This window comes from Leptonotus elevatus, chromosome 1 (assembly GCF_054856555.1).
Source record: "Leptonotus elevatus isolate MCC_2025b chromosome 1, RoL_Lele_1.0, whole genome shotgun sequence".
Lineage (NCBI taxonomy): Eukaryota > Metazoa > Chordata > Actinopteri > Syngnathiformes > Syngnathidae > Leptonotus > Leptonotus elevatus.
The window spans coordinates 27222941-27249899 of NC_141239.1; the positions used below are offsets into that span (position 1 = coordinate 27222941).

At 42.7% G+C, this 26959-nt stretch overlaps 2 protein-coding genes across 3 annotated transcripts; one reads left to right on the forward strand and one right to left on the reverse strand.

Moving 5' to 3' along the window:
* The first annotated feature begins 696 nt into the window (after window positions 1-696).
* On the forward strand, window positions 697-17212 carry LOC147181447 (medium-chain acyl-CoA ligase ACSF2, mitochondrial-like). Of its 2 annotated transcripts, none has more exons than XM_086088082.1 (16): window positions 697-998; window positions 6161-6356; window positions 8593-8721; window positions 10004-10057; window positions 10138-10213; window positions 10440-10522; window positions 10596-10691; window positions 10825-10976; window positions 12225-12316; window positions 12404-12480; window positions 12551-12658; window positions 12762-12913; window positions 14342-14483; window positions 14595-14705; window positions 14776-14844; window positions 16582-17212. In XM_086088082.1, exons 1-16 carry the CDS (start codon window positions 895-897, stop codon window positions 16630-16632), a joined length of 1692 nt encoding a protein of 563 aa, XP_085944208.1. In that variant the 5' UTR covers window positions 697-894; the 3' UTR covers window positions 16633-17212. The 2 variants fall into 2 exon arrangements, with proteins under 2 accessions (XP_085944208.1, XP_085944200.1); XM_086088074.1 differs by having other exon boundaries at window positions 699-998; window positions 10138-10256; window positions 10360-10522.
* Window positions 16705-26452, reverse strand: LOC147181448 (nuclear distribution protein nudE-like 1-B). Its single transcript, XM_086088095.1, has 9 exons — window positions 26239-26452; window positions 23743-23839; window positions 21362-21515; window positions 21016-21164; window positions 20609-20745; window positions 20372-20539; window positions 18240-18331; window positions 18004-18149; window positions 16705-17916 (listed from the first exon to the last, which is right to left on the reverse strand). The coding sequence occupies exons 2-9, from the start codon at window positions 23826-23828 to the stop codon at window positions 17838-17840; spliced, it is 1011 nt and encodes a 336-aa protein (XP_085944221.1). The 5' UTR covers window positions 23829-23839; window positions 26239-26452; the 3' UTR covers window positions 16705-17837.
* Between the last annotated feature and the right edge of the window lie 507 nt (window positions 26453-26959).

Sequence of the window (26959 nt, forward strand, 5' to 3'; positions counted from 1 at the left end):
TATATATATATATATATATATACATACATACACTCAAATTTTGGGGGGTGCTATTGTTCTGAAGCACCCCCAAAAATGGCCAAAACACGCGTCTGCTTTGGGCTATTAGACCAAACCATTAAAAAGGTGCGTTTCCACCATTGAACTATATGCCACAGTTTACATTGTATTACTTTTGTACAAAGTAAACACACACTTGATGGTAAAATAAATATACACACCATTGCAAAATAAAGATACACGTCATTGTATAATACACCCACATGCGGTGACGGAACCCAACTTCCTCAATCATACCACATGAACCGTGCAGTGGGATAGTGGTCACACCCTCAGAGTGAGCTGTACCATATTGAATCAAATTGTATTCACACTAAATCAAACCAAATCTAATTGTTCAAAACCCCATACATTTTTTAATGTATCAGAGATTAATTTAAAACATTTATTCAAACATAATTAAGTCATTATTAATTATTTGTATTAAAAATATAAAATGAGCAAATTTAAAATACATGAGAAAAATAAATGTTGCATATCAATAATTTTTTTTTTTTTTTTTATCAGTTTATCTTTCCATCTAATTGTTGCCTCTTGATGAGTGTTGTGGTATTACATCTTCCTGTTGAGGTTCATATGTGGTGTCTTTTTTTTATGAGCTTCAACCTGTTTTCATTTCAAACTCCCAGCTGCACTTTGGATCTGTAGCAAGTGATCCGGAGGTCAACACTCAACTCTGTCACTGTTAGTGGTTAAAGATTAAAGATTACACATGTGGTGATTAACTCTTGCTACAAAGTTGACAAAGTGTCCACTCCGTTTTTGCCTGGAGTGCAGACAGACCTTACGTTTTGCTCACTGCCAGTTGATTCATTTTCCCCTTCACCTGGAATAATGTCGTCACTCATGTGTTTGTCGCGGTGTGCTCTGAGTGTGAGATTTGCACGTGGACTTGAACGCAGCACGACGTGGAGGTCAAGCTGGCTCCAGCAGAGTCGGTAAGTTACCCCCACCCCAAGAACCCCCAATAAGTGTTGTGAATCTGCTCTGTTATTTACAAACGTTTGCTTTCCAGGAATTTTAATTTAATTTTCTATTTGCCATTTATCCATTCGGGCCTGAATCAACACTACAGCACATGACTTTGCCACATAGCCTATGGGATCTGGGCCAGTTATCATACATCCATACCGGACATTCATTTGAGACAGCACAAGTCCATTTTCCATCTACTCACACATGCAAACAGTCAATTTCAGGATTCATATATAGATATATATATTGTTATTGAATGTTTTTTGTTGTTGCTGACAAGCCCATTTATCAGTAATGCAGTGAAAATCAGTGGAAATGTGAAGATTTCCTACGGAAGTCAATTTCAACTAAAGCGTGCACTGCTAAAATTTAAGGTTTGGGCCACCGTGCTCCAAGTAAAATATAAATAAAATGGAGCCCAGTTTGTTGTAGTTTGAAACCCTGACCCGACTTTGAATCCCTACTTCAAAACCTTAACCCTAGTTTCTGGGAAAAGGTCTTACTCGGAAGATCCATCTGAACGGCCTCCCTAAGTTCTGACACACGCCTCGTGTGGTGTGGGGTATAAAATAACTGTCAGTGTCTTTCAAAAACACTGAAGCACCATGAAACCAGTGGATCACATAGATGCTTATCTGATGTGGAAAGCAGCTGCACTTTTCCAATTTGAGAAGAACAAATCAGCGCCATTTTCGTCCTCCTCCTGTCTTCCTCCTTGCTTATCACTGGGCAAGACAACACTGAAATTCAAACATTTTCTCTCACAGATGACACTGTGGTCAACAGATAAAGGCCTAGATACACGCCTACCCCGTGGCCTCGGCCCAGGTCCAGGCTTTCCATCGGTACTGTTTTTCCGCATTCGTCACTTCCTCTTTTCACTAGCTAACAACCAATCACAGTGATCAAATGCCCCGACGCCGATTCAACATGTCGTCATACTACAATTTTGAAACCCTACTTTGAATCTCTAACCCTAGTTTAAAACCCTACTTTGAAACACAAACTCCAGTTAAAGCCCTACTTTGAAACCTTAACACAATTTTAAAATGACAGTTACTTATGTAACTACGGTTCTATGAGTCCCGAACGACCGTCAGGTGGCGGGTTACGACTGACGTGATCCTCATGTATAAAAGCGGATCGTAACCGGAACCCCTCTCAGAACCTTCTCGCACAAATGAACGCAAGGGCTCTGAGTGACAAACAATGCTGACGGTCGTTTGGGACTCGTAGAACCTTAGTTACATACGTAACTGTCGTTCTATTTCGTCCCTCCCGACCGCCAGGTGGCGGTGCTGAAACAGCACGGAACGCCAAATACCAACGATGTCACGAAGACCCGGGAAATTGTACTTCAAAGAGGGGCATCCGCAAGACCGCGAACCACATCCAGTGGATGAGGGGAGGTGACATCCAAACTGTAGAATCTGGAAGTGCAAGGCGACGACCAGGAAGCAGCCGCACAGACGTCCTCCAAGGACACACCTTTCAGAACTGCTCACAACGTAGACACACTCCTGGTGCAGTGACTGCGCACCCCAGAAGGAGGAGGACGACCAAAGACCTGGTACGACTGCCGAATCACCCCCCCGATCCAATGGTGGGAATCCACTGACTGGTTGACAATGCCTGGAAGAAACATGGGCCGCAGGCTGGCAAGACGGGGGGTGGCCCATCTGAGAAGCCTCCGTGATATCGTCCCGCCCTGATGATTGATGTGATACACAGTGGAGGTGTACCAGGACATGGCGCCCTGCCACGAAGGGCAGAAAATTAATGAGGGTCAGATGCACAACCCGCAGCTCCAGCACATTGATGTGCCGCGACCTGTCCCCTGCGGACCACCTGCCTTGAGCAGTCCTGTGTTGCCAGACTGCACCCCATCCGCTCAGGCTGGCATCAGTGGTGACAAGCGGGTACCACACTTGGAGACACTTTCGACGGTCCAGCAGCGGGTTGAGCCGGAAGGCGAAGCAGCCATCGTTGCAATGGTTGCAGCGACAGCAGGCCCAGAGACACAAGTGCCGTCAGGGATGTTAACTTGCCTGGCATACGCAGAAAAAGGACATGAGGCGTAGCACATCGTCTACCCTCTGTGGGGATGGCCGAGCAGTCATGGAGGTGGTGTCCAACGAAATCCCGATGAACAGAGTCTGCTGAGAGGGAACGAGAGAGGACTTCTCCAGTTTGACCTTGAGACCAAGTCGTGACACATGATGTAAAAGTGTAGATGTGTCTCGGATTGCCTGATCCCTGGACAGTGCGCATATCAGCCAGTCGTCCAAGTAAGGGAGCACCTTCATGCCCCTCGATTGCAGGGGTGCAAGGGCCGCCTTCACTACACGTGTGACAGCCCAAATGGGAGTACTCTGAATTGCCAGTGGCGACCCCTGTAAGCAAAGCGGAGAAACTTCCTGTGCTGGGGAGCAATAGGGACGTGGACGTAAGTGTCCTTCAGATCAATTGACTTGCGATCATCCTCAACACGACCGACATAGTGAGCATGCGGAAGGGCAACACCCTGAGGTAACGGTAGAGACCTCTCGTACTCTACAGGCGGTTGGCGACTCACGGACGGAGCCGCGCGAGTTGCAAGGTAATACAAATTAGGAAAGGATATGAAATAACCGTACCACCACTAGCTAGTTGTATTGAAAACAAGTCAAAGCAACCGTAGGAAAGACGGCAACAGTTGCTGACATACACCATACATACTCACAAACTTGAAGCCGCACTCAGCAATGAGGTGCGGAGATCATGGAAAGATAAAAGGGGAGCTCCAACGTCCGTACATATATTCCAAAAGTCCAAATACACTGAGCCGTCGCAGCCAAGGGGGCGGGGAACCCCGCTGCCCCGATCCACAAGATCACAGGCCACCAGCGACAGGGACGAAGAACTGCGGTAAACGCCATGAGTGACCACGCGAGAAGGTCAAAGAGGCTGGGTTCCGGTTACGATCCGCTATTATAAATGAGGATCACGTCAGCCGGAACCCTGGAAATGTCCTTTTATGAATTCTTTCTCAGGTGACGAATGCGCGTGGGGGATTTTCGTGCTGTTTCAGCACCGCCACCTGGCGGTCGGGAGGGACGAACTAGAGCACTTTTATGTAAATAGCTACACCAGGCCACGCCTAGGCCGCACCCTTCTCTCTCGAAGAGGCAGTGATTTCGGTCATGGTAGCCATGTGCTAATGTTGTGAATTGAAACGATGGAGCAGAAGAAAAGAAAAAATACAAACATGTCTTTTACACATTTGAGAACTATTTTAATATGTGGGAAAGTGGCATAATGTTTTACCATAAGAAAAAGTAGCATAACGTTACTACAGAGACTATGTTGTAGCGTTAGTTTGTGATTAGGCAATGGTTATTTTTGCCTTAACCGGCAAATCTGCCGCGAACGTTATTTAGCCGTGAATGTCTCAGATTTGCCGTGAATGCTTGTAGTCATTTACATGCGGTTATGAATAACACAAATGTGCACATTTAGGCCACTGCGCGGTCGCAACGTGCAAGCCGTCTCGTCGAGACCACTTAGCGGCCGGTTTGCATCACAAAGTCATGTCAACTAGGTGGCGAGTTGCCAGTCACGGCAAATTAACCACCTCGGATTTTATCTTGACAAAACAATACGCAACCGCTTCATATTATCCAACCACCGTCTGCTTTATCATATCTGACCTCTTGTAACCAAACAACCTCCACACGACGAATGTAGCTCCCACTTTAGGCACTAAAAATACACCAGTAATATGGTGGAAGGTGCACATCTCTTATTAGAAAGGATAGGAAGGAAGGCTACAAAACTTACATCTTTCCCGTTTGCAGTCGTGTCACACTGTTGGGAGCGATCCATTATGTTTAAACATGTTGAAAATCCAGCTCTGAACAGGCTATGAGAAATGATGTCAGTACACGTCCTTCAAAAAAGAAATTAATCCACTGTCTTAGTGTCTTCTCAAAGACTTGGTACAAAGGAAGCAACCACTTTTTCCTGATCATAGTTTCTCCTCTCCACGGAGCATTTGAGAGCACAGGGATAAAAAGAAAGAATCAGCAAGCTTCTCATATTTCAGTGGGCGTGACAAATTTTGTTGCCACTAACCCGAGGGGGCTGGGTCGAGTGCACTTCCGTGTCTTTTTGACGTCACTAAGTCACGGAAATTTAATCTGCCCATTTGAAGCACACATTTTAGAAAGGAGGAAATAGCTAAAGAAGTCGCGGCCGGGCTTTTTTCATACCTGGTTGGATTGTAGACAGGCTGGGGATGCATATTATTGATAGAAAACTCCACTGAAGTGCATTTTCATACTATGGGACCTTTAAACCCCTTCTTTGAAACACAAACTCTCATTCAAAACCCTACTTTTGAAACCCTAACCCTAATAAGCGAAGTGTGCTTCTCGACGGCGCGGCCCATTATGGGTAGGCCGGTTAATGAACATGCATAGCATGTCGTTACTGACTGCCTCTGCTGGGACATTAGAGTTAAGCTGAGTTAAGAGTGATAAATAATATAAGTAAAATTTGGCTGAATGTGTGCACTGGGAGTCCGCCTGAGGAGGGACGCCACGGGGCGTGAGAAAGAGACGGGTAGGATCTTTCTTTACTGAGGGGGTCAATTGGGGGCAGGAAACAGGTTCTAAATGACCAGCTGCAGTGTGTCCCGTGTGACCCGAGGCACCTAGCGTGGTGTTTTGTCCAGCTGGCACATTGTTGACAGTGCATAACGTAATGAGATGTCTTTAAGCGAACGGTCACTAGTTTATTTTATATTGTAATATGTGTAAATTAGGTTATAATGTGTTAATGCGGGAACAAAATTATAATTAAACAAAAATCTCGAAAAAATATTGGCCTATTTTAAAAGAGCTAATATTAAATCTTCCAGGCAATAAATCAGTTGGGTTTTGTCCAGTTTTTGTATTTTTGTCATGTTATTAGGTATTGCTTCTGGACTGCTCCAGTTTATGGCCCAGTTGCATGCCATTATACTGCGTTTCTGCAGAGTAGCCTGTAGATGTTTCAATATTTGTATAATGTATGCTCCATTGAAGGCACCCAGTCCTTCAAATGCAAATGCGCTGCTGAATCTAGATTTGTTTGACGTGCGCAGGTGGCTGCACGTGGACCATCCTCCATGCCGACCGTCTCTGAGCAGCAGCTACGTGCATGGCACATCCGCCGTCTCGCTGCTGTCCACGACGATAGGACAAAGCCTGGAGGCCGCCGCCCAACGCTGGCCCCAGCGCGAAGCCGTCGTCTTCCTGCAGGACGGCGTCAGGAAAACCTTTGCGCACTTTCAGCAGGACGTATGTCTGCAAGGGAATGTCAATGGAATGTTGTGGCGACGGAGGTTTTACGCCATATGTTAAGATACAAGGCCTACGTCTTTTTTGTTGTTGTGATAAATAGTAAAAGTATACAGTTAAGTAAACGCATGTTTGCAGATCGGCAGAGGCAAATTTGCATATCTAAAGATGTTTTGTGAGAACCTGTTCCTCATTTTTGTTGATAATCTTGGCTATTTGCTGTACAGTGGAACCTCGGAGTTTGAACGTCTCGGAACTCGTACAATTCGGACTTCAACCAAAAAATCTGTAAAAAATGCCTCGGAGTTTGAACTCATTTTCGGAGTTCGAACACCCAAGCAAAACAAGCTAAGCCGAACGTACCTTGAAAACGGGTAGCCGAGTGAAGCCGAGCAAAGCCAAGTAATGCCGAATGCTCACGTTGCGGTAGTTGAGACGATGCACTGCTGTCAAATCGTAAATACTCCCAGAGGTGCTCCATACTCGCGAGTGCATTTTGATTTTTACACGACAATTTTTTTCGCCATAGGCCCAAAGAAAGACAACAGTGCCAATGCCAACAGTGGAATTAGGAAGGAGATTATCACGCCGTTGTAACTACTGTGACTACTTCTGGCACGAGGACCCTCCTTAGCTGTTCAACAACGTGCCTGACGTTAAACAACGCACGCAAGGACCGCTTAGTAGTCTAACAATATGCCTAATGTAAAATACACAAACTCAGTACTGAACTAAAGCTAGCATTAACATAGCATTTATCATCCACTGATGCCATCACACCACAACAGGTAAGGTTAGGTATTTTTTTAGTGTTTGAATACTGTACTGTACTGTTAATGTAAAAAAACAGAAATAGAAATTAAAATAGAAATTTTCTGTTTTTGGAGCTTGGGAACGGATTAATTGCATTTACATTATTTCCTATGGGGGAATTTTTTTTTCGGAGGTTGAATAATTCAGCAGATACAAGGCCTACTCCCTAAGTGATTTGGTGCCCGAGGCGAAAGTGTAAATTAAGACGTAAGAAAATGGTCTGTCCTCTCAAAAGAGGACGTATTTGGTCACCCTACCATATACTCTAAATGAATTGCCTTAAATTATTACCTTTTATAGCCTTGAAAATCTCTTGAGCACAATTTATATTGTAAATAAACATTTTAACCTTGCCTATTGCCTTTATAAATACATTACAACAAAAATAAACCGTCCAGAAATACAGATTCTTAGTCAATAAAACTGAATCTTGAGCAATAGCATTTGAGCGTTAGCACACTTCAGTGGACGAAAACGGCAACGTTTTACTATGCAGTAAATTACACAATGAACATGAAATATAGCAACATTAGTTACACATTGAAACATTGCTCCAATACGAACCGTGTTCTCTTCTTAGCCAGGTGCTTAAGAATTAGTTTACTGAATTAGTTGTAAACTTCAATTTTCTCTGATTTCCTGTGGCGCGCACACGTCTTCTCTGCACTTGGAAGACGGCGCTACTAAGTATGTTGGTTACTTACGTCAGTTCCTACCGGTTTATAAGACCTTTTCGTGTATCCTTCAAAATAAAGTATCAACTATATTATAATAAACGCAATTCTGCAATACAAAAATGCTAAAACAAAATAATAGCAGGGTCATTTACATATTTTATTTTAGAAACCAGAGGGGGGGAAATATTTTTTAACTTTCACCCCCCTTTTTTTTTGCCCTACAATTTGGCGCCTCCTCCACTAGATGGCGCTCTAGGCAACCGCCTAATTTGCCTATGCCCTGGGAACGAATTATGTTCAAACTCCAAGGTACCACTGTATTTATGCTTGGGCAAAAGCAGTTTAAGTATTACTTTGGCGTCATCTGGTGGAATGTTAGTGTTGTTAAGTTGAATTCAGTGATAGTGGGTTTTTTGTTTTGTTTTTTTCCCACTGCTGTTTTACTTCCAACTAGGGGTACATTAGCACATTGCAAGGGGTGCATGAAAACATTGAATAATGTATTGATAAGTCAAGTCTAATTTAAGTATAGGCCAATGACTATTAGAAAAAAACCTGGTCACTTCCAAAGCATTCAAATAGTGTGCTGAGCTACATGTGTCAGCCACATTTGAATTTCTTTGTATGTATTACATATTTTACATGTTGTACTTTACTTATATTTAATTTGTTTTATTAAATGTATTTTATTCATATTTAATTAATTAGTGGTACTCATATGAACATTTGGGATTTTGGTTGTGCAGGTGGACCAGGTGGCGGCAGGGCTCCTGGCTCTGGGACTGCAACGAGGCGACCGTCTGGGCCTTTGGGGACCCAACACGTACGAATGGATCCTCTTCCAGTATGCCTCAGCCAAGGCGGGAATCATTCAGGTCAGCATAAACCGATGCAGTACATACTCTACATGACAGGACTTTTAAATCTTTGTATGCCTTACTTCTGCCAAGAAGGTTCATAAGTGTGGAGCTAGCTACTCGTGTTTACATAATTGGTATCATGAGTTCAATCATAAATTGATATTGGTAAGTATAATACAGACAGGGTTGGGAAGGTTACTTTTAAAATGTATTCCGTTACAGTTACAAGTTACCTGCTAAAAAAATGTAGTTAGTAACGTAATCCAAGTAACATAATATTAAAGTAATGTAACTTGATTACTTTGGATTACTTTTTAATTACTCCAATACCAAGTATGCTCATGAAGACAAAATCAAAATAAATATCACCACAATATATATTCTATACAATGTGCCCCTGCTATTGCGGGTGATAGGGACCCGGGCAGCCTACAAATAGCAAAAATCCTTGTGTAATTAAAAAGCATGTACCAGTAGGCTATAGATAGCCCTAACCTGGGTTGATTGATTGATTGATTGATTGATTATTGATTGATTGAAAGCCATATGTTGTTTTCGAACTGTCACTGAAAGCAACCACACCTCACAGTTTAGACAGACAGACAGACAGAAAGATAGACAGAAAGATAGATAGATAGATAGACAGACAGACAGAGAGAGAGAGAGAGAGAGAGAGAGAGATGCATGGCATACGTGACATCCCAGTCACAAGTTTAGCCGTGTATATGTTGTGTATGATGTTTAAATAGTGAATTGGTGGGAGGAAGATTTGTTTGGAATAGGCTAGCGGGCTAGCTAGCAAGAAGCTACAGCGCGTAGCATGCCGCTGGACTCTTAGCTCAAACTTTCGCTCCTTCAGTAAGACGAGTAAATTCTAGTGAATACCGGTCACCATTTCCTCCTCCCGTCCAATAAGTTTTTTCAAACTGCGTGCTCTCTCTCTGTCTCTCTCTCTCTCTCTCTCTCTCTGTCTCTCTCTCTCTCTCTCTCTCTCTCTCTCTCTCTCTCTCTCTCTCTCTCTCTCTCTCTCTCTCTCTCTCTCTCTCTCTCTCTCTCGCACTTTCTCTCATCGTAGAAATTGTAATCCCTCGAAGTAATCCCCATTTTTAATAAATGTACCTGTAATCTGATTACATGTTTTTTCCTGTAACTGTAACGGAATACAGTTAAATTTTTGGGTAATCTGATTACGTAACGTCGGTACATGTATTCCGTTACTCCCCAAGCCTGAATACAGGTACAGGTGTCTCTAAAGTTGTGGTCTGACACGTGTAATGTAACTTTTTGTACCCGGCAGGTGTCCTTAAACCCGGCCTATCAGCTCAAGGAAGTGGAGTTCACACTCAGAAAGGTTGTTGTTATATTTCCTACTATGTTTTTAACACATGTATGAATCCATTCAGTGACGTCGTGCTTCTTGTTGTCCTTCAGGTGCAGTGTAAAGCGGTTGTTTGTCCCAGCAGCTTTAAGACACAAAAGTTCTGCGAGATGTTGCGGCAGATCTGCCCGGAGATCAACACTTCGCCGCCGGGAGACATCCACAGCTCCAGGTTCCACAGAGATAGCAAAATAAAGATTTTTTTTTTTTTAAATAGCCATCGTGATGTTAAAGGTCAAATTGATCCTGCGTCCTTAACAAGCGCGTCCCTTAAGGTTGCCAGACCTGCGCGTGGTGATAGTGACGGACACGCGTGAGGCGGACATGCTGCACGTGGACGACGTTTTCCAAGCGGCGGAGAGTCGTCACCGGCGCCAGCTGAGCGAGCTTCACGGCAAGCTGTCGTGCGACGACGCCATCAACATTCAGTTCACCTCCGTGAGACCGGCCACCCTCTGCTTTTGGGGTCGTGACCTCTTGTGACATCACCACGCACCTCCCTTTCTTTCAGGGCACCACTGGCAACCCCAAGGGAGTCACGCTGTCCCACCACAACGTAGTCAACAACGGCTACTTTGTGGGACTCAGAGCGGGTTACGACTGGAGGGTAAGTGATACTTGTTCATAAAAGCAAAAATGTTGTTACCAAGGAACAGCTTGTAACCTAAAAACTGCTAAATGAGGGTAGCACTTCATAAAGATGCAGCATTGCACCAACCTGTTGGACTTTTCTCCATCAGCCTCAGGTGCGGGTGTGTATGCCGGTGCCCATGTACCACTGTTTCGGTTCGGTGGTGGGAGGCATCTGCATGGCCCTGCACGGCATCACGCTGGTCTTTCCCTCCACCGCCTACGACAGCCAAGCCAACCTGGAGGCCATTCGCAAGGAAAAGTATCAGATGCTTCCTATTTACTTACTCAGTGATCCAATAATGTTTATTATTGCGCAGAAATCTGTACTGCACTATAATGAAAGCAATATTTTTATTATTGGAAATTTGAAAGACCACACTAGACTTTGATTGAGGAGAATTTTCTATTACACGCCCCTGACGCACCTGATAATTTGAGGTACAACTAAGGTTGTACTAGAGCAGGGGTCTGCAACCTGCGGCTCTGGAGCCACATGTGGCTCTTTAGTCCCTCTCATGTGGCTCCCTGTGGAAATTGATTTGGATTATTTTTGCATATATATTTTTCTAGATAAAATATTATTTAAATGAATTAAACAATGTCACAGTCCAAATTTCTAAGAGAGACAAAAAGCAGATGAAAAGTTTTTTTTTAATGCCGAAAAATCTCCAAAAAGAAAGAGGAAAAGCAGAAAATTACCATAAAATGTCCCTGAAATTGCCAAAAATGTCAGAGAATTGAATAAAGAAAGCATAAAAGAAAACGTTCAAAAAGTAACCATAAAATGTCCAAAAACAAAAGAAAAAATATCAGAAAATTACCATAAAATGCCACAAAATTGCATAGCAAAAAAGGGCAGAAAATGTATAAATAAATAAAAATAGAGGCAGAATATTACCATATGTCCAAATGTCCATACTCCATAAAATTGCCAAAAATGTCAAAAAAGTTGACAAAATGGCAGAAAACTGAAAAATTAAGTATAAAAAATTACAACAACAAAAAAATCCAAAAATGGAAGACAAAATGTAGAAAAAAAATTGATCATTATAATATATCATAGTTTTGGATGCTGCATCTTTTTCTGTTATGGTGCAGCTCTAATTAGCTGTTGGGTCGTCATTTCATTAGACCAGGGGTGGCCAAGTTCAGTCCCCGAGAGCCCCTATCCAGCCTGTTTTCCATGTTTCTCTCCACTAACACACCTGATTCATGATCAGGATCGTTATCAGGCTTCTGCAAAGCTCGCTGATGAGCTGATCATTAGATTCAGCTGCGCTGAAGGAGGGAGACATGGAAAACTGTCTGAAACTGCCACCCCTACAATAGACTAACACTAACACACTGTTTTGTACATCACAATGTTCAAATGTTTTGTGGCTCCAGACAGATTTTTGCTCAATTATTTGGCCTAAAATGGCTCTTTTGACAGTCAAAGTTGTACATCACATGTATTCACGTCTTAGATTAAAAAAATAAAATAAACTTGTGACTTCTTTCATTGAAGGTGCAATTTCATCTACGGCACGCCTACCATGTTCACGGACCTGCTGGGCCAGCCAGATCTAGAAAAGTACGATTTGTCCTCAATGGAAGGCGGTAAGACGACCCAAGACCGCTCGCTGCTTTTTCCAATTCATTAATATTCGCATGAATCGAATTTGTTGATACGCTGTTGTGTTTTAGGCATCATGGCGGCGTCCCCGTGCGCCCCGGAGATGGTGGCCAACGTGAGGGCAAAGCTGAACATGAAAGAAATCATGGTGAGCCACATCATTAATTACACCTGCATGCTCTAATGATGTCACTCGCTGATCGTGGTGTATTGAACAGATCGGCTACGGCACCACGGAGAACAGCCCCGTCACCTTCTTGGGTTTCCCGCTCGACAATGACGACCTCAAGCTCCACACGGTCGGCTGCGTCTTGCACCACGTGGAGGTACAAACCTCTACAAACACTTGAAATGTGGAAAAATGTCTGATTATGTGAAGTTTTAAAAACTATAATTTGGCTACAAAATTATGTGCGCGTGTCACGGCAGGCGAAGGTGGTGGACGCGGACACGGACGAGACGGTCCCGCTGGGGGCCAAGGGGGAGCTGCTGATCCGGGGTAGCTGCGTCATGCACGGCTACTGGGACGAACCCGACAAGACCCATGAGGTGCTCAACCTGGACCGCTGGTACAGGACTGGGTGAGACCGTCGATACCGCACACGTGCTGTGACGGCACACTTCCACTGAGCCCCATGTGAAAAATATGCAACCTACCGAGTACCATCATCATGGCCAGTAAAATGTAGTGTAAAAAAATAATAGTGTTCATCAAAAAATATTATTCACTTTGACACTATAGGGAATTTTTTTTTTAGACTAAAATGTTTAGATAACTGTACATATGATCAAAACGAGGAGCGTCAGGCGATTCCTTTTTGTAACTCATTTGCTCCCAAAAACGTAGAAATACGTTCTATTTTTAAAATGTGTTTAGTCCCAAAGACATATTTATACGTTTTTTAAATATATTTTGTAAGCATACAGAAGGCTTTGATGCAGCCTCTCAACTGCAAAGAACGGTTGAAGAAATGGTAGTTATTACACGAACGGCCAGCAGGTGGCAGCAGAGCATAGGAAATGAACCAGGACCATGATGAAAAAAGCCTCAATTACTCAGAATTCTAAATACATTTGGGAATAATGATAAAATTTAGCTATATTCTAATGCTAATTGCTGCAAAACAGAAACAGATAGAAATATACTTTTTTTTCCTGATGAAAGAAGATTGTTTCAGTGAAAATGGCCCGGAGTGAATGAGTTAATTGTAATTAATCGCATGACTTCAATAGTAAACTCATGATTAATCACAATTTTTTTATCTGTTAAAAATGACCAATAAAATGTACAATAATTTATTTTCCCCCCCAAGTTTTCATACTCTCGTTAAAATTAAAGTAGAAAAAATGTGAGACTATTAGAAATGTGGCCACATCTTTTAGTCATTGATACAGTAATTTCATAATTCATAACATTGAGTTAAAAATAAAAAGATGCACTGTACTGTAAAAAACGAGTGTGATTTTGATTTGTATTGAGGTAATTTTTCTGCCACTAGATGGCATAATTACATTTGTAAGACGCTGGTGACAGCTCAATGCATTTTTCTTGTGAAATTCTGCACATTTTTAAAATTATAAAATACAACTTGACACCAGTCTCCACAAATGTATGCATTATTATTCAATTTATTACTGCAAAATTTTGACGTGGATGTCCCAGTACAGGCTGTCAAAGTAGAGGGCAGTCATTAATCGCACATTTAAAAAAATGAGTGGCATTAAAGGAACTTTAAATGAACACACTAATTTTGACACCCCTAGTAAAAACAGGTAATGTACAGGTAGCTGAAGGCTGCGTGCATAACACTAAAATATAATCAACTATACATAGACTAAAATACTGTTTAAAAACAAAACGTTAAGCACACTTAATAAATTCAAATATATATTGAACTGAACAGAGGTAGTGATTATTTTGCATACCACCAGAGGGCGTATGTGTACCACCAGGGCACAAATGACAAATTTCGTACTCATCGTCGTGAACATGTTGCTTGTGTTGGCAGCGACGTGGCCAGCCTGAACGCGCTGGGTTACTGCTCCATCAGGGGCCGCATCAAGGACATGATCATCCGAGGGGGGGAGAATATCTACCCCGCTGAGATCGAGACGTTTCTTTACACCCATGACAAAGTGCACGAGGTGCAGGTACGAACACAGATTTTTCATCATCTGGCCCGCCGAGCATTTCTCGAGAATCCTGAAAGATTTGAATTTGTTGCATTGGTTTAAGATGCAAATGTTGATGTTGTCTCCAAGGTGGTGGGAGTGAAAGATGAGCGTTTGGGGGAGCAGGTGTGCGCTTGCATCAGGCTCAAGGAAGGACAAACGTGCACGGCGGACGAGATTAAAACCTTCTGCAAAGGCCAGGTGACGTCACAGACGTTGAACAGCGTCGACTTTTTAGACTTTACGCAGGCTGATGGTTCTTATCTTTTAGGTTTCACACTTCAAAATCCCTCACTACGTGGTGTTTGTAGACAGCTACCCCATGACCGCCTCCAGAAAGGTACGTGAGACGAGGAGATTCAAAATGATGGCTGGGCAAACATCTGTGCATTTCGGTTTTTAAATGGACAATCAGACCACAACACAAAATCTCCTAAAGGGTTTTCAGATGGAAATTAACCTTACGTAAGGTGGAAGGAATCATCAGTTAGCACAAAATATTCAGGCTTCTGCTAGAAAGCAACTGTAGCTACATATTAGCGTCATAGCACTGTAACTAAGTAACTAACTGTAGCTTAACTAATTTGTTCCCAAAATGTATTTATATGTTTTTTACGGAAGGCTTTGATGCAGCCTCTCAACTGCAAAGAACGGTTGAAGAAATGGTAGTTATTACACAAACTGCCAGCTGGTGGCAGAGCAAGGGAGATCAATCAGGGACATGTTGAAAAAAAGCTCATTACTCACACTTCTGAATAGATTTGGTAATAATGATTAAACGTAGCTATATTCTAATGCTATTTGCTGCAAAACAGATACATAGAAATATACTTTTTTTTCCTGATGAAAGAAGAGACTCTAAACTTTCTTTTGGTTTTTATAGCAATAGAACACAATATTCTGTGGGCCTTGCAAAATCAGTCAAGACCCAGTAAAACAGCCGGGAGTGAAGGGGGTTGCTTCAGTGAAAATGGCTGGGAGTGAATGAGTTTAAAAAAATATATTAAAAAAATAGCTCTGTAATTAAGTAACTGTAAATTACTACCCGTAAGCCAAAAGGAACCCACTAGAACTACTAGACCAGGGCTGGCCAAGTTCAGTCCTCGAGAGCCACTATCCAGCCTGTTTTCCATGTCTCCCTCTTTCAGCGCAGCTGAATCGAAGAAGCCTGATGACAATCTTGATCATGAATCAGGTGTGTTAGTGGAGAGAAACATTCAAAACAGGCTGGATAGGGGCTCTCGAGTACCGAACTTGGCCACCCTTGTACTAGGCTACCGAGACATCATTTGGGCTTAATAAGTGACATCTTAAATTCCATGAGTGTCCTTGTGATTGGTTATTTCTGAGCAAAGCCACTGTCCCAGTGTGCAAGTAAGAAACCGTAACAGAAAAAACTGACTCCAACTAAGGAACTACAAGTGTTGCTAAGTTACTGCAACTGAAAGTAACAAAGAAACTGAAATTGTAATTGAACGTAGCTGAGCAACTAACTACAACTATAAGTCAGAAAAATGTGGAGATAACACATTCAATGCCAGCTATTGTGCACTGATCATAACCCACGTGCTAGCAATTTTAGCGTACTGACAACACAACATTGATTTATTTCTACATTGAATCTATCAAATGAGAGAATAGACTCTTTTTTCTTATTTTTTTACCAGACAAAAAATAATAATTTCCATTCTCAAGTAATCAGCAGTGAAACTGGGGTAACGTTCAGCTGCTTTGCCCAAAATCTGTACAAACAGTGGCTTCATTCTATGAAACAAAAACAACATTTGGGAATGACTTGATTTTAAAAGTATGTCAGATTAAAAGTCTGTGGATATGATAAGCACCCCCCCCCAACTGTAAAATGTTGGCAAACAGAAGGTGCTGCCAATCTAAAATAGTGCACCGCTGCCCTCTGCTGGCGGTTTGGCTCATTTCCACTCCTCAAAGTGCTTGCAATTTAAAGGACCAGCACATCAGACCCATATTAAACCCTCCCAATGATAAAAATATGCCAAAAGACATAACTTGACCAAGGCACTGAATGATTCTAATGGATTTCACTGCTCTTTCCTTCTAGATCAAGAAGAACATATTAAAAGTGGACATGGAGAAGCATCTGGGCCTGTAGCTTGGAGCCTTTGACTTTGGAGAAGTCCAGAAGATGCCGTCGCGTAACAAGCGCACAAAAGGACACGCGCCATCGTTTATGTCAATCTTTATTTATTAGAACAAAGTTAAGATCATCCTGCAGCGGCTCGCGCCACTCTGCATCATTTACACACATGCCATACAAACCGGCAAACAATAAATAAAAAGGACCTTAACATGGATATCATGTACAAAAGGTGGAGAAACGACCATCCTTGTCAACTATGTACATTTAGAGGAGCACGTTTCAATGACAGGCGGCCATTTTGTGGCTTGAATTAACGATTGATGGTCAAGACTGGACTGGTTTTACAGAGTTGAACATGCTACAACCTGCTTGTTTCACACATCCGTCCGTTTTCAACAACGCTTGACCTCAGCGAGCTGGAGCCTAAGACTAGTCGGTCATCAGCCAATCACAGGGCACATATTTGGAGACAAACAGCCATTAACCCTCGCATTTACATCTATGGACAATTTGAAATTTGAAAGTAAACTTTTATGGTAATTCTATTTCATTTTTTAAACTTTATGGTACTTTTACAGTAACCATTCTGTTTGGTTGCCAATTTGCCTGTGTTGGATTTAAAGGGCCAGCTGCACCAATCATTGCCAATAAACTGAGGTAACTTTTATTATAAGCACACACACACACACAAAAACACATTTAGAAAAAGACGCATTACACACACACGTGCGGCTTGACCGCACTTTGGCTACGAGGCTCGGAACGATCAACATTCACTTCAGTCATAAGTGGACGTGGACGTGGGCATGGGGTGAGACCCCCGCCACCCCCCACCTCCACAGGCCAGAATACTGCATTGTCGTAAAGCTTGCGGTGAGATAAGTTAATATGAACACATCCCTTTTCATTAAATAGAATACATTCCGAACGGGGGAAGATGTCGTCCAACTGTGCAAATCACGGGAGACGTAGCAAGGTCCAACGGGACGTTTTGTCGTTAGGGGAGACGTGTGCCGCCGTAAAAAAAGAAAAGAAAAAAAAAGGGGGTTGGGGGGTGGGCGGGTCACACATTGGCATTCGGATGAAGCGCAGTGTAGCGCGCATGTGACGGAAACTCCAAAGAGGAAAAAAAAAGTTCAAGACACGTCCTGTAGTGAAGTCTCTTGTGCAAACACACTCACGCACAACCGTCTTGCGTCCTCCGATTGTCACCGTGGTCACACACTCAGGGGCAGTAGACCGGGCGGGGACACGGTTCTGGAGGTCAGAGTGCCGGGATCCAGTCCGTTTACAGCGCTGCGGTCAGAAAACACGGCGGAATAATTTACAAACGAGTCTTGTGTGTGTGTGTGGGGGCAGGATGGCAAGGAGGCGGGCACTCGCCTTTTGTCAAAGTAGGTGGTGTGCAGGGCGTGCGAGAACTTGGTGGCGTTGCCGTTGACGAGGGCGCCGTTGTCCACGGGGAGGCTCTTTCTGGCCGACTGGTCTTTGGTGAAGCTCCTGCAAGCAGCCAGTTTGGACTCCAGAGCCTGGCAAGCACACACACGCTTATTGGAATGATTCAAGAGCAACGCGTCCGTTCGGCTCTCACATTGGACAAGTGGCGAAGGACGACCTACCCCGACTTTCCTGAGCAGATCGCCGACGATGTTGAGAGCAGAGATTCTGGCGGACGGCGTGAGGGACGAGCTGCCACAGCCGTTGGTCAATGCTGGCGAACACCAACAACGCATTCATAATGTACAAGCAAGCGCACCAGCACAGCACACGTTTACTTTGGACAGGACCACACGGTAACGAAACAAACTATCAGATTCAAGAGGTCATTTCACCATTATTCACGAAATATTACAAATAGTTCAATCTACAAAACATACAACTTTGGAATTGGAATAGTACATGACATTTGAAACTATGATCATTCTTAAAACAACTTTTAACCGTATTCTCATATTACCAAATACATACTTCATTCTCTTGGTAAATTGACTCCTGAAAATATGATTTTTTTTTAAAGCCGTAGTACTTGAAAATACATTTATACTATATATTTTTTTAAATGTATCACTTCATTGTTGGAATGTTACAACTTAAAATGTAGCTACGGTTTGCAGAAAATTTAGTTTTGAATTGCTACTGCCACCTGTGGCCAAAACATTTAACTGCATACACCCTTCTTCACGTACACGATGCACACATGATGTCACATCCACACAGAGAGGGCAGGAAATTCGGACCCGAATCCAGTCTGAAAACTATTGGCCAGAGGCTTGCAGGGGTACCCATTGTGAACAGCTAAGTTGTTAATCTACTGATTAGAAGATGTTTCAGTCATAAACGGTTGAATAAAAAAAAGCTATTGTAAAGATATTTTGTAGCAACTTTAAACTTAAAAAATATTGCTTTTCACTCAAAAATATACAACATCATTCTCGATACATATTGACATTCAAATTGCTCCCACTAATCTTTGAATATGCAAACTTTAAACTCTAAAATATGACTAATATTGACTGTATTCTCACAATATTGGGAATTGAATGTCGAAATAGTCCAACATTTTATCTATATTATAGTAAGATTAAAAATGTAATCTCTAACAGTAAGTAAAAAAAATAATAAATAAATACACTTAAATTGGATACAGTACTCCAGCTAAATTCAATGTTAATTGTTTACAGTGTTCCCTCGTTTTTTTGCTGGGGTTAGGTTCCAAAAAATACCCGCAATAAATGAAATACGCGAAGTAGTTAGCTTTATGTTTCACATTTATTATAAATATTTTAAGGTTCTAAAATCTCCACCACACAGTTTATACACTTTTCTCATAGAGGCATTTACATTTTCTCACATTTAAACATTCTCAATGTTCAAACCTTCATTGATTTAAAAAAAAAAAAAAAGTACAATACTGTAAAAAACAGAGGTGGCCATCATCATTGACGAATTTATAATTGATGGAAGTGCCCACCCTTTGGCTAATTGAAAGGTACACACGGTCCTTCTCAATCCGTTTATTTTTGTGAGGCTTAGCATTATCAAGCCTTTGCTGAAAGTGCTGAAGCACTCGCCAAAAAGGTGGGCACTTCCATCAATTCCAGTCAATGACGATGCCCACCTCTGGGAAAAAGAAAAAGAAAATGCATGCAAAATTGCACCAAAAAAATCCACGATACAGCGAGGCAGCAAAACGTGAACCACGTTATAGTGGGGGAACAATTAGTAAAAAACTATTTACATTCAAAAATGTTATGAAAATAGAAGCGCTACTGAATAAACCTTGTTAAAGTTTTGCGTTTTCAAACGTGCTGAACGAGTTCCAATTCTGAATCTGCCCTCATTTCATCTCGAGCACATCAGGTTATCATCATCATCACAATATGTAATATAGTATATACAGTATTTAGTCATATTTCTGAATTATGGTTTAGGTTTAGAAACAAGTGGTTTTTTTTTTCTTTGGAAATGTCACACTATCAATTACAACGCATGGTAAAAGACATATTTGCGAAAGCTTTTTTAAGTCACACTTAAAAAGAAAAGATGAAAATCTCTTCAAAACTGATGAGCTCGGACAAAATTGAAGACATTTTTGAAGCTAGTATGAAAAATATGTTTAGCGGCACATCAAGCCATCTCTGCTTAAAATTTGCTGTTGACCAGCATAATGTGGCCATTGAATCACACCGGTATGCATAAAAGGTCGAGGTTCGGTTCTCCACTCCAGTATCTTTTGTGATGCAGTACTGACCTTTTGGGCCAACGAAGGAATGCTCCGTGCTCTGTCCCACCGGTGTGGCAGGCAGCGAGAGCGAGGCCTGCACGGCCGAGTCGGCCTTGTCCATGTCCAAGGTCGGCGAGCTGGGGGCCGACATCCTGTCCGTCGTCCTCTCCCGCACCGCCAGTTCCTGTCGTAGGTCTGCGGAGGAGGACAGCGGAAATCAAGTCAACACCTGCTAAAACTTTGCGTTTTGATTTGCGGCCGTACCTCGCGCTTCGTCTTTGAGCCGCTGCACGGACACCAAGAGGGATTCCTTTTCGTCCAGCTCACTCTCCAGGAAGGCGTTCCTCTCGATGGCTTGGTTTAGGCGGCCTTCAAAGTCCTCCAGGGACACGATGGTTGCCCTGCATAATTATGAAAGAAAAAAACCTTCGTTGCATGTATTCCTGTTTTTTTTTATGTATTCACTTTTTTTTTATATTTGTAATTTGAGACCATTTAATTTTTTTTAAATAAAATCTAAATAAAACAAGTGCCCCTAAAAATGTTTTTCATTGCCTTGCAGCGGCCACAAGATGGCGCCAAAGCCCCACTTTGGGCTTTGTATGTTGAGTTCAATCTCTTTGTAAGTGAGTGCGAGTGTGACGGCTTGTTTGCGATGATGTCAGTCGCACCTCTTGGCTCTCTCCAGGTCGTCGTTGGCCTGCTCGAGCTTGCGCACGGATTTGTGGAGCTGCTCCTTGACGCCCCGCGTGCGGCCCAGGTCGTCCTCCAGCACAGAGATCTGCTCGTAGCTCTGAGCGTACTGATTCTCTAGCTTCTCCTGGACAGACAGCAGCAGGTACAGGAATGACTTGATCAAACTCGATCATGAATCAAAGCTCAATATGCAACCAACAAGAGGCGTACTCCAATTGAAAATGAGCCATTATGCAAGCACAGGTGACTTTTCCGGTGCGGTAATCCCCCGGCCGAGCTGGCCAAATCCCCAAAGAAGTCAGAAGGCAAGTCAGCACTTACCTTGAGGTTGTCCACTTCGTTCTTCAGCCGCTCGTTCTCGCTCTGCAGGTCTCGCAGGCGGTGTTCCGCCTGGCTGAGCTGCGCCTCCAGCTCGGCCTCCAGCTCTTGGCTGCCCTCCTGGAACTCCTGCAGCTCCTCCTGGGCGTCGTGGCAGCTGGACGGCACAAACAAACACGCACGCATAAGCACGGGGTCACACAAACGGTCATTGTCGATTCGCTCGCGGCTGAACGTCCGCGTGACGACGGATCTGGAAAAGTGCCTTTTGTTCCGCGAGAGGCCTCGGGCGCAGTGTGTTCCCGCAGTTTCATCGGCATTCAGCGCAAAAACAATCCACACCAGCGGTGGGATTTTGGCGGATTTGCTTCTGCTAAACAAGAATACATGGGACACTCAAGATTTGCTAATCGTTGTAAAAATATCGTTGTGGAGAGACAGCTGACACTTGTGCAGAGCGAGCCGAGACACAGGGCCTGTTGCCGCCGTGTGTGTATGTGTATGTGCTGAGTTCAGAGGCCGGGGACTGTTGGGCAAATTAGAAACACGATGAGGGGTACGGCAAAGAGACATAATACTTGTTCACACATTTCAGCAGAGTCCGGCTGACCAATAGGGAATTTAAATAAAAACTCTGACTGTATTTCCCACAATAATCTGATTTCCAATTTAATCCAAAACACAAATGACAATGCCTTTTTTTCAAAGTAAATTTTTTCTCTCTTTTGCATTAAATTCTGCAGAAATGTGTTTTCTTTTTTTCTTTTTACGGATAATATAGTGTTTTTCCTGCCTCCTTAACCCATTAAGTGCATTACCGCGTTTCTACCTTTAAAGGCAGGAGAGCAGATACGTCATTTTGTTTGTTTTGACCAATTCTTGGTCTCTTAGCTGATGAAATGCATCAGAATATACACGAGAGGGTGACGTGGGCCTCGTAGCATGTCCTGTAATTTGATTCAAGCATTCAATCAGTTATGAAATAATTGACAAAGGCGCGGGAGAAATTTTAATTAGTGTTACTCGTCGACAGTGACACATTGTTAAGAAATATGTTTGTAGGCAATGAGGATGTTAAAAATGTCAACAGCTTTGTAATGGAATGGATGACGAATAATTACTACTCAATTATTTACTTACTATTACAATTGTGCTCCTGTGTAGAAGGTAAATATACCCACAGATGCCTAAAAAAAATATTGAAGGTTTGTTTAGAATAGTAAACTTAGGTTTGTGTAAACACCACAGGTGAAAGCTCTGAAATGTTTTTGGAATTATATTTCCATCTGCTTCAGGAGCTGAGATATCAAGTATTTAGTAGGCATTGACAATATTGTTGAATTTCCAGGAAAACTTCAAGTTTTCAGGGGTGATTTATTTGTATTTTTTTAAGAATTCGGGGGTGATTTCAAAGTCACCTATAGTTTTAGATGCATGTTTTGCCGGGTGCTTTTGGCCTTAATGGGTTAATTACCTGCCATCAAGCATCTTTCTTGTCATACAGAAAATAATGTGAACATGTTTTTTCATATGTTGTCCTTTTATTCGTGAAAATTAAAGGCGCTAGACACAATCAAATGGATTCATTGTCTAACATTAAGCCAGAGTGTGGCGTGAAAATACACACACACAAACAGCGGATGTTGTTGTGTGGTCAGCTGATCCCATTGGCGCAGGGAATGAGTGGCAGGGGCGAGCGGTTCCACGCATACCAGCGTCGCCGAGGCTGCCCGCTCAGCACCCCCCCCCCCCCCCCCCCCCGGCCCTTTGACGCTAATGTTTAACATTCCTTCCCCACTTTGCAACGCAAAGAGTGCTTTGGCCACGTGACACAATCACAGATTCACAACCATACAGGAGAGCGAGCTTTTGGAAAGAAAAAGTGGATGATGAAATGTGTTGAATGTTTAAAATACTTCAGATACAAAAGACGTGTACATTTACATTTCGAAGAGCACAAAAAAAAAAAAAAGTCAGTGGGGTCAGTAAAGGTTCGACGATGACGTCTCAAAGTGTCTTAGTCATTTCCTCCGGAGCAAACCACCACACCACACACAGATTTCACAAGGCCTGCCTCGTCATTGGCCTTAAAAGGATGAAATTTAAAGCCCAAGCCCAGCTGCAGATATTTCCCAAAAACATTTGGGGGAAAACCACATCATCAGCAACTTTGCTGCGGGCTTATTTGGAACTTTTTCCCTCCAAAACAAACTCAGTTGTCAAGGGATAGCAAGCATGTGTTTTTCCCCACTGTGGGTGCTGATCACTTCAAAGTCCAGGCACTAAATAAACTACAACACTGTTACATAAGTCACTTTGACACAAAGAGCTTAGTAAGCAAACACTTGTCCACGGCGTATGTACATACATAGTGCGGATCTTACCTTTTCTTATATTTGAGGGCTTGCGACTTCCAGTAATCGACTTCTTCGTCCTTTGTGGCAAACTTGGGAATCATTTCTGTGTCCATGTCAGGATTTCCTACGGGTGCGGGAGAGATAAATGGAGACGTCAACGTCAATGTCGTCATGGGTTACATCACCCGTTGTGACCTGTCGGCGAATGAGTCTACAGCCTCGGATGAAAACTAAAATGCTCAGCGGACTGTGAAAGTCGGCCTCCATCTCCACAACTATTTCATTCCAGGCACTTCCATGCACACAAAGATGGATTTAACCCCGATCCCATTAAACTTCTAATCTCAGTCTGCAGTTTTGACTTACAAACTTTAGTGAGCAGTTGAGAAAATGACCCATTTATTGAAATAGTGGACTATCCGTCATTTGTTATCTAAGGACCTTACACTAATTACAAATGTCCTCACTTTGGGTCTATTAAAAGTTACACTTACTACAGATGAAACTGTCATATTTTTACAATTGAGTATTCTACCGATTATCTTGTTGAGTGACCAGATAAAAATAGATTTTTCATTTGGAAACACAGTAACGTGCATGTGCAGTGCTGGACAAAGTCCACTTTGTGTCACCATCCTCATGTTATACTGTAGCATCTGTGACTGAGTGTGTATGGCTCTTAAAGGCAGGGCCCAGCCAGGTGAGTGACGTAGGCGTATGCAAATGAGACTGTAGCGCCGCTGACTGGTTAACTGTCTAACCTGTTGTGTTGGTGTATGGTACACATTTCACATCATTTTCCATGTTCATTTTAAAATGACGGGCTTCGGCCTTCCTGGGTGGAGTTTGCATGTTCTCCCCGTGCTTGCGTGGGTTTTCTCCGGATACTCCGGTTTCCTCCCACATTCCAAAAACATGCATGGCAGGTGAATTGGACTCTCCAAATTGTCCATAGGTGTGATTGTGAGTATGATTGTTCGTCTCTGTGTGCCCTGCGATTGGCCGGCAACCAGTTCAGGGTGTACCCCGCCTACTGCCCGAAGCCAGCTGGGATAGGCTCCAGCAACCCCGCGACCCTTGTGAGGACAAGCGGTACAGAAAATGGATGGATGGATGGATTTTAAAATGATCCAAAACTTTGGAAATGGTGTCTTTTACAGAAAGTGTCACCTATTTCTACACAAAGTGGTGCGTGCTGCTGTACTAACAGGAGTCCATCTGGAAACATCTCTGCAAAGCTATGTGACAGAGATTTTGCTTGGAGGTTTTCTTTATAATCAAATTGTTTAAGTTATTCAATCAATTGTTGCTGTGATGAACACGTTTAATTAACCGTGTTTTATTTTAACATAAATTTAGCATGGCCCTCAGACGACTTTATATTTAGGTAAAAAAAACATTGCACCTCCTCCCAGTCTGGACTCATGTCTTGGTTCTCCCATTTAAACATTCCTTTGAGATGTTGTCATCACTGTTGACTCACGTTTGCGTCATAGTGCTTTACCCTGGAAAACGTAAGGGAAGCTGGAGAACAAAATAGGATAATAAAAAAAAAAGCAATACATTGATCGCTGCTTGTCTGCTTTTAGTGTCAGCTAGCTTCACGTGTGTGTGTTGGGGGGGGGGGGGGTCATGGCTGCTGTTTCCATGGCAATCCAGATGAAAGATGTAAAGATGGGCACCGCTCCTCGAATAAAAGACCACGAGCCAGCATGTTAAATGATTCTTAGTAAGGCTTGTAGCTTTTAGACACAGAAACCCTTTATACAAATTCACCTTTAACATTATAATTGGACAGAGAGTGGTGTTCAAAAAAATAATCTGCTGAGCCACCTGAGTGTTATGGCGAATGTTTGGGATTTTCAAACATCTGACAAAACAATTTGATACGACTAATGCCAAAGAAAAAAAAATTGTACTCAGTCATGATGAATTTAGAAAGTGATTGGTGTTGAGAGGGGGAAACAACTCCTTGTTTTGTCACACGTATCTAATGTTTGAACCACCTGGCACCCCATTTTTATACAGCCTCTTGAAGAAAAAGGCAGGGAACATCCTACAAATCCACCTTTAACCTTATTTCAGATTGTGATTTATATAGCGAGTGGCGTTTGAAAAAAACCTCCTGATCCACATAGGCGCACGTCATCCGAGGGGAAAATGACCTGTCACTGACTGTAATTGTGTGGAATCACGGTTAAAATCCACCACGACAACTGGTTGTCCAACTAGAGTCGTCAGTTTTCCAAAGTGATGATCCACGTACCCGTCACACGACGTCTAAATTTAGCCGCAAACGCCTCAGTCAGGGGCGTTAATGAGGTAAGCCATTTCAAACGTCCGTGTCAGCGTTTCGAAACTAAATAGATGAAGAGGCGTTTAAACGAGATGATAAAAACATAAACCAGGACATTTTCAACATAAGCTAGCAAAACAGAAACTCGAGAAAGACGGAATCCTCGCGGTCGAACCGCACACGGTAGGAAATGTTCAAAACGTGAATAAAAGGAATGGAAATGGTACCTGTTCATGACAAACGGCGATCAAATTGTTGTCTAGTTTCAGCGGCTCGTAACATCCAAACGCCGCTCACAGACACAAGCTGGTCTCTCCGGCCTGGCAAGCTTCCGAGCGCCGCTGCTTGATTTGCTTTTGCTTGCTTGCTTGCTTGCTTGTGTTTAGGAAATTGCCAACGCGTCTCCCGGAAGCAACGTAAATCCTGACGGGAACGTGCGTGCCGACGTAACAGACTTACGTCAACGAATACGTCAGCGTCAAAATAGAAATAAGAAGCCGCGCCCTACTGGCTGAACACTACCACATAGCACCGCAAGGTGGCGCCTGACCACAACTGATAATCTCTGCCCAAAACACTGTGCAACTGGAGTGCAAAACATTCAATAATAACACAACAATAATAATAACAATATATGATATATCAGGCTTTTTAATAAATCGTGCATGGGAAATATGACTATTTTATACCACACCACTACTACACCATTAATTCACAATACTGTTAAATTCTGTACATATCTGACAGTGAAGTGCCAAATAAAACTGATTATCCTTGTAGTCTCCTGTTGTTATAAACTGCATCTGTGTATCTTGCTGCTGTGGCCTCTGCTTCACCACAGACAGTAACATAACTGTCTGTCTGTCTGTCTGTCTGTCTGTCTATCTATCTATCTATCTATCTATCTATCTATCTATCTATCTATCTATCTATCTATCTATCTATCTA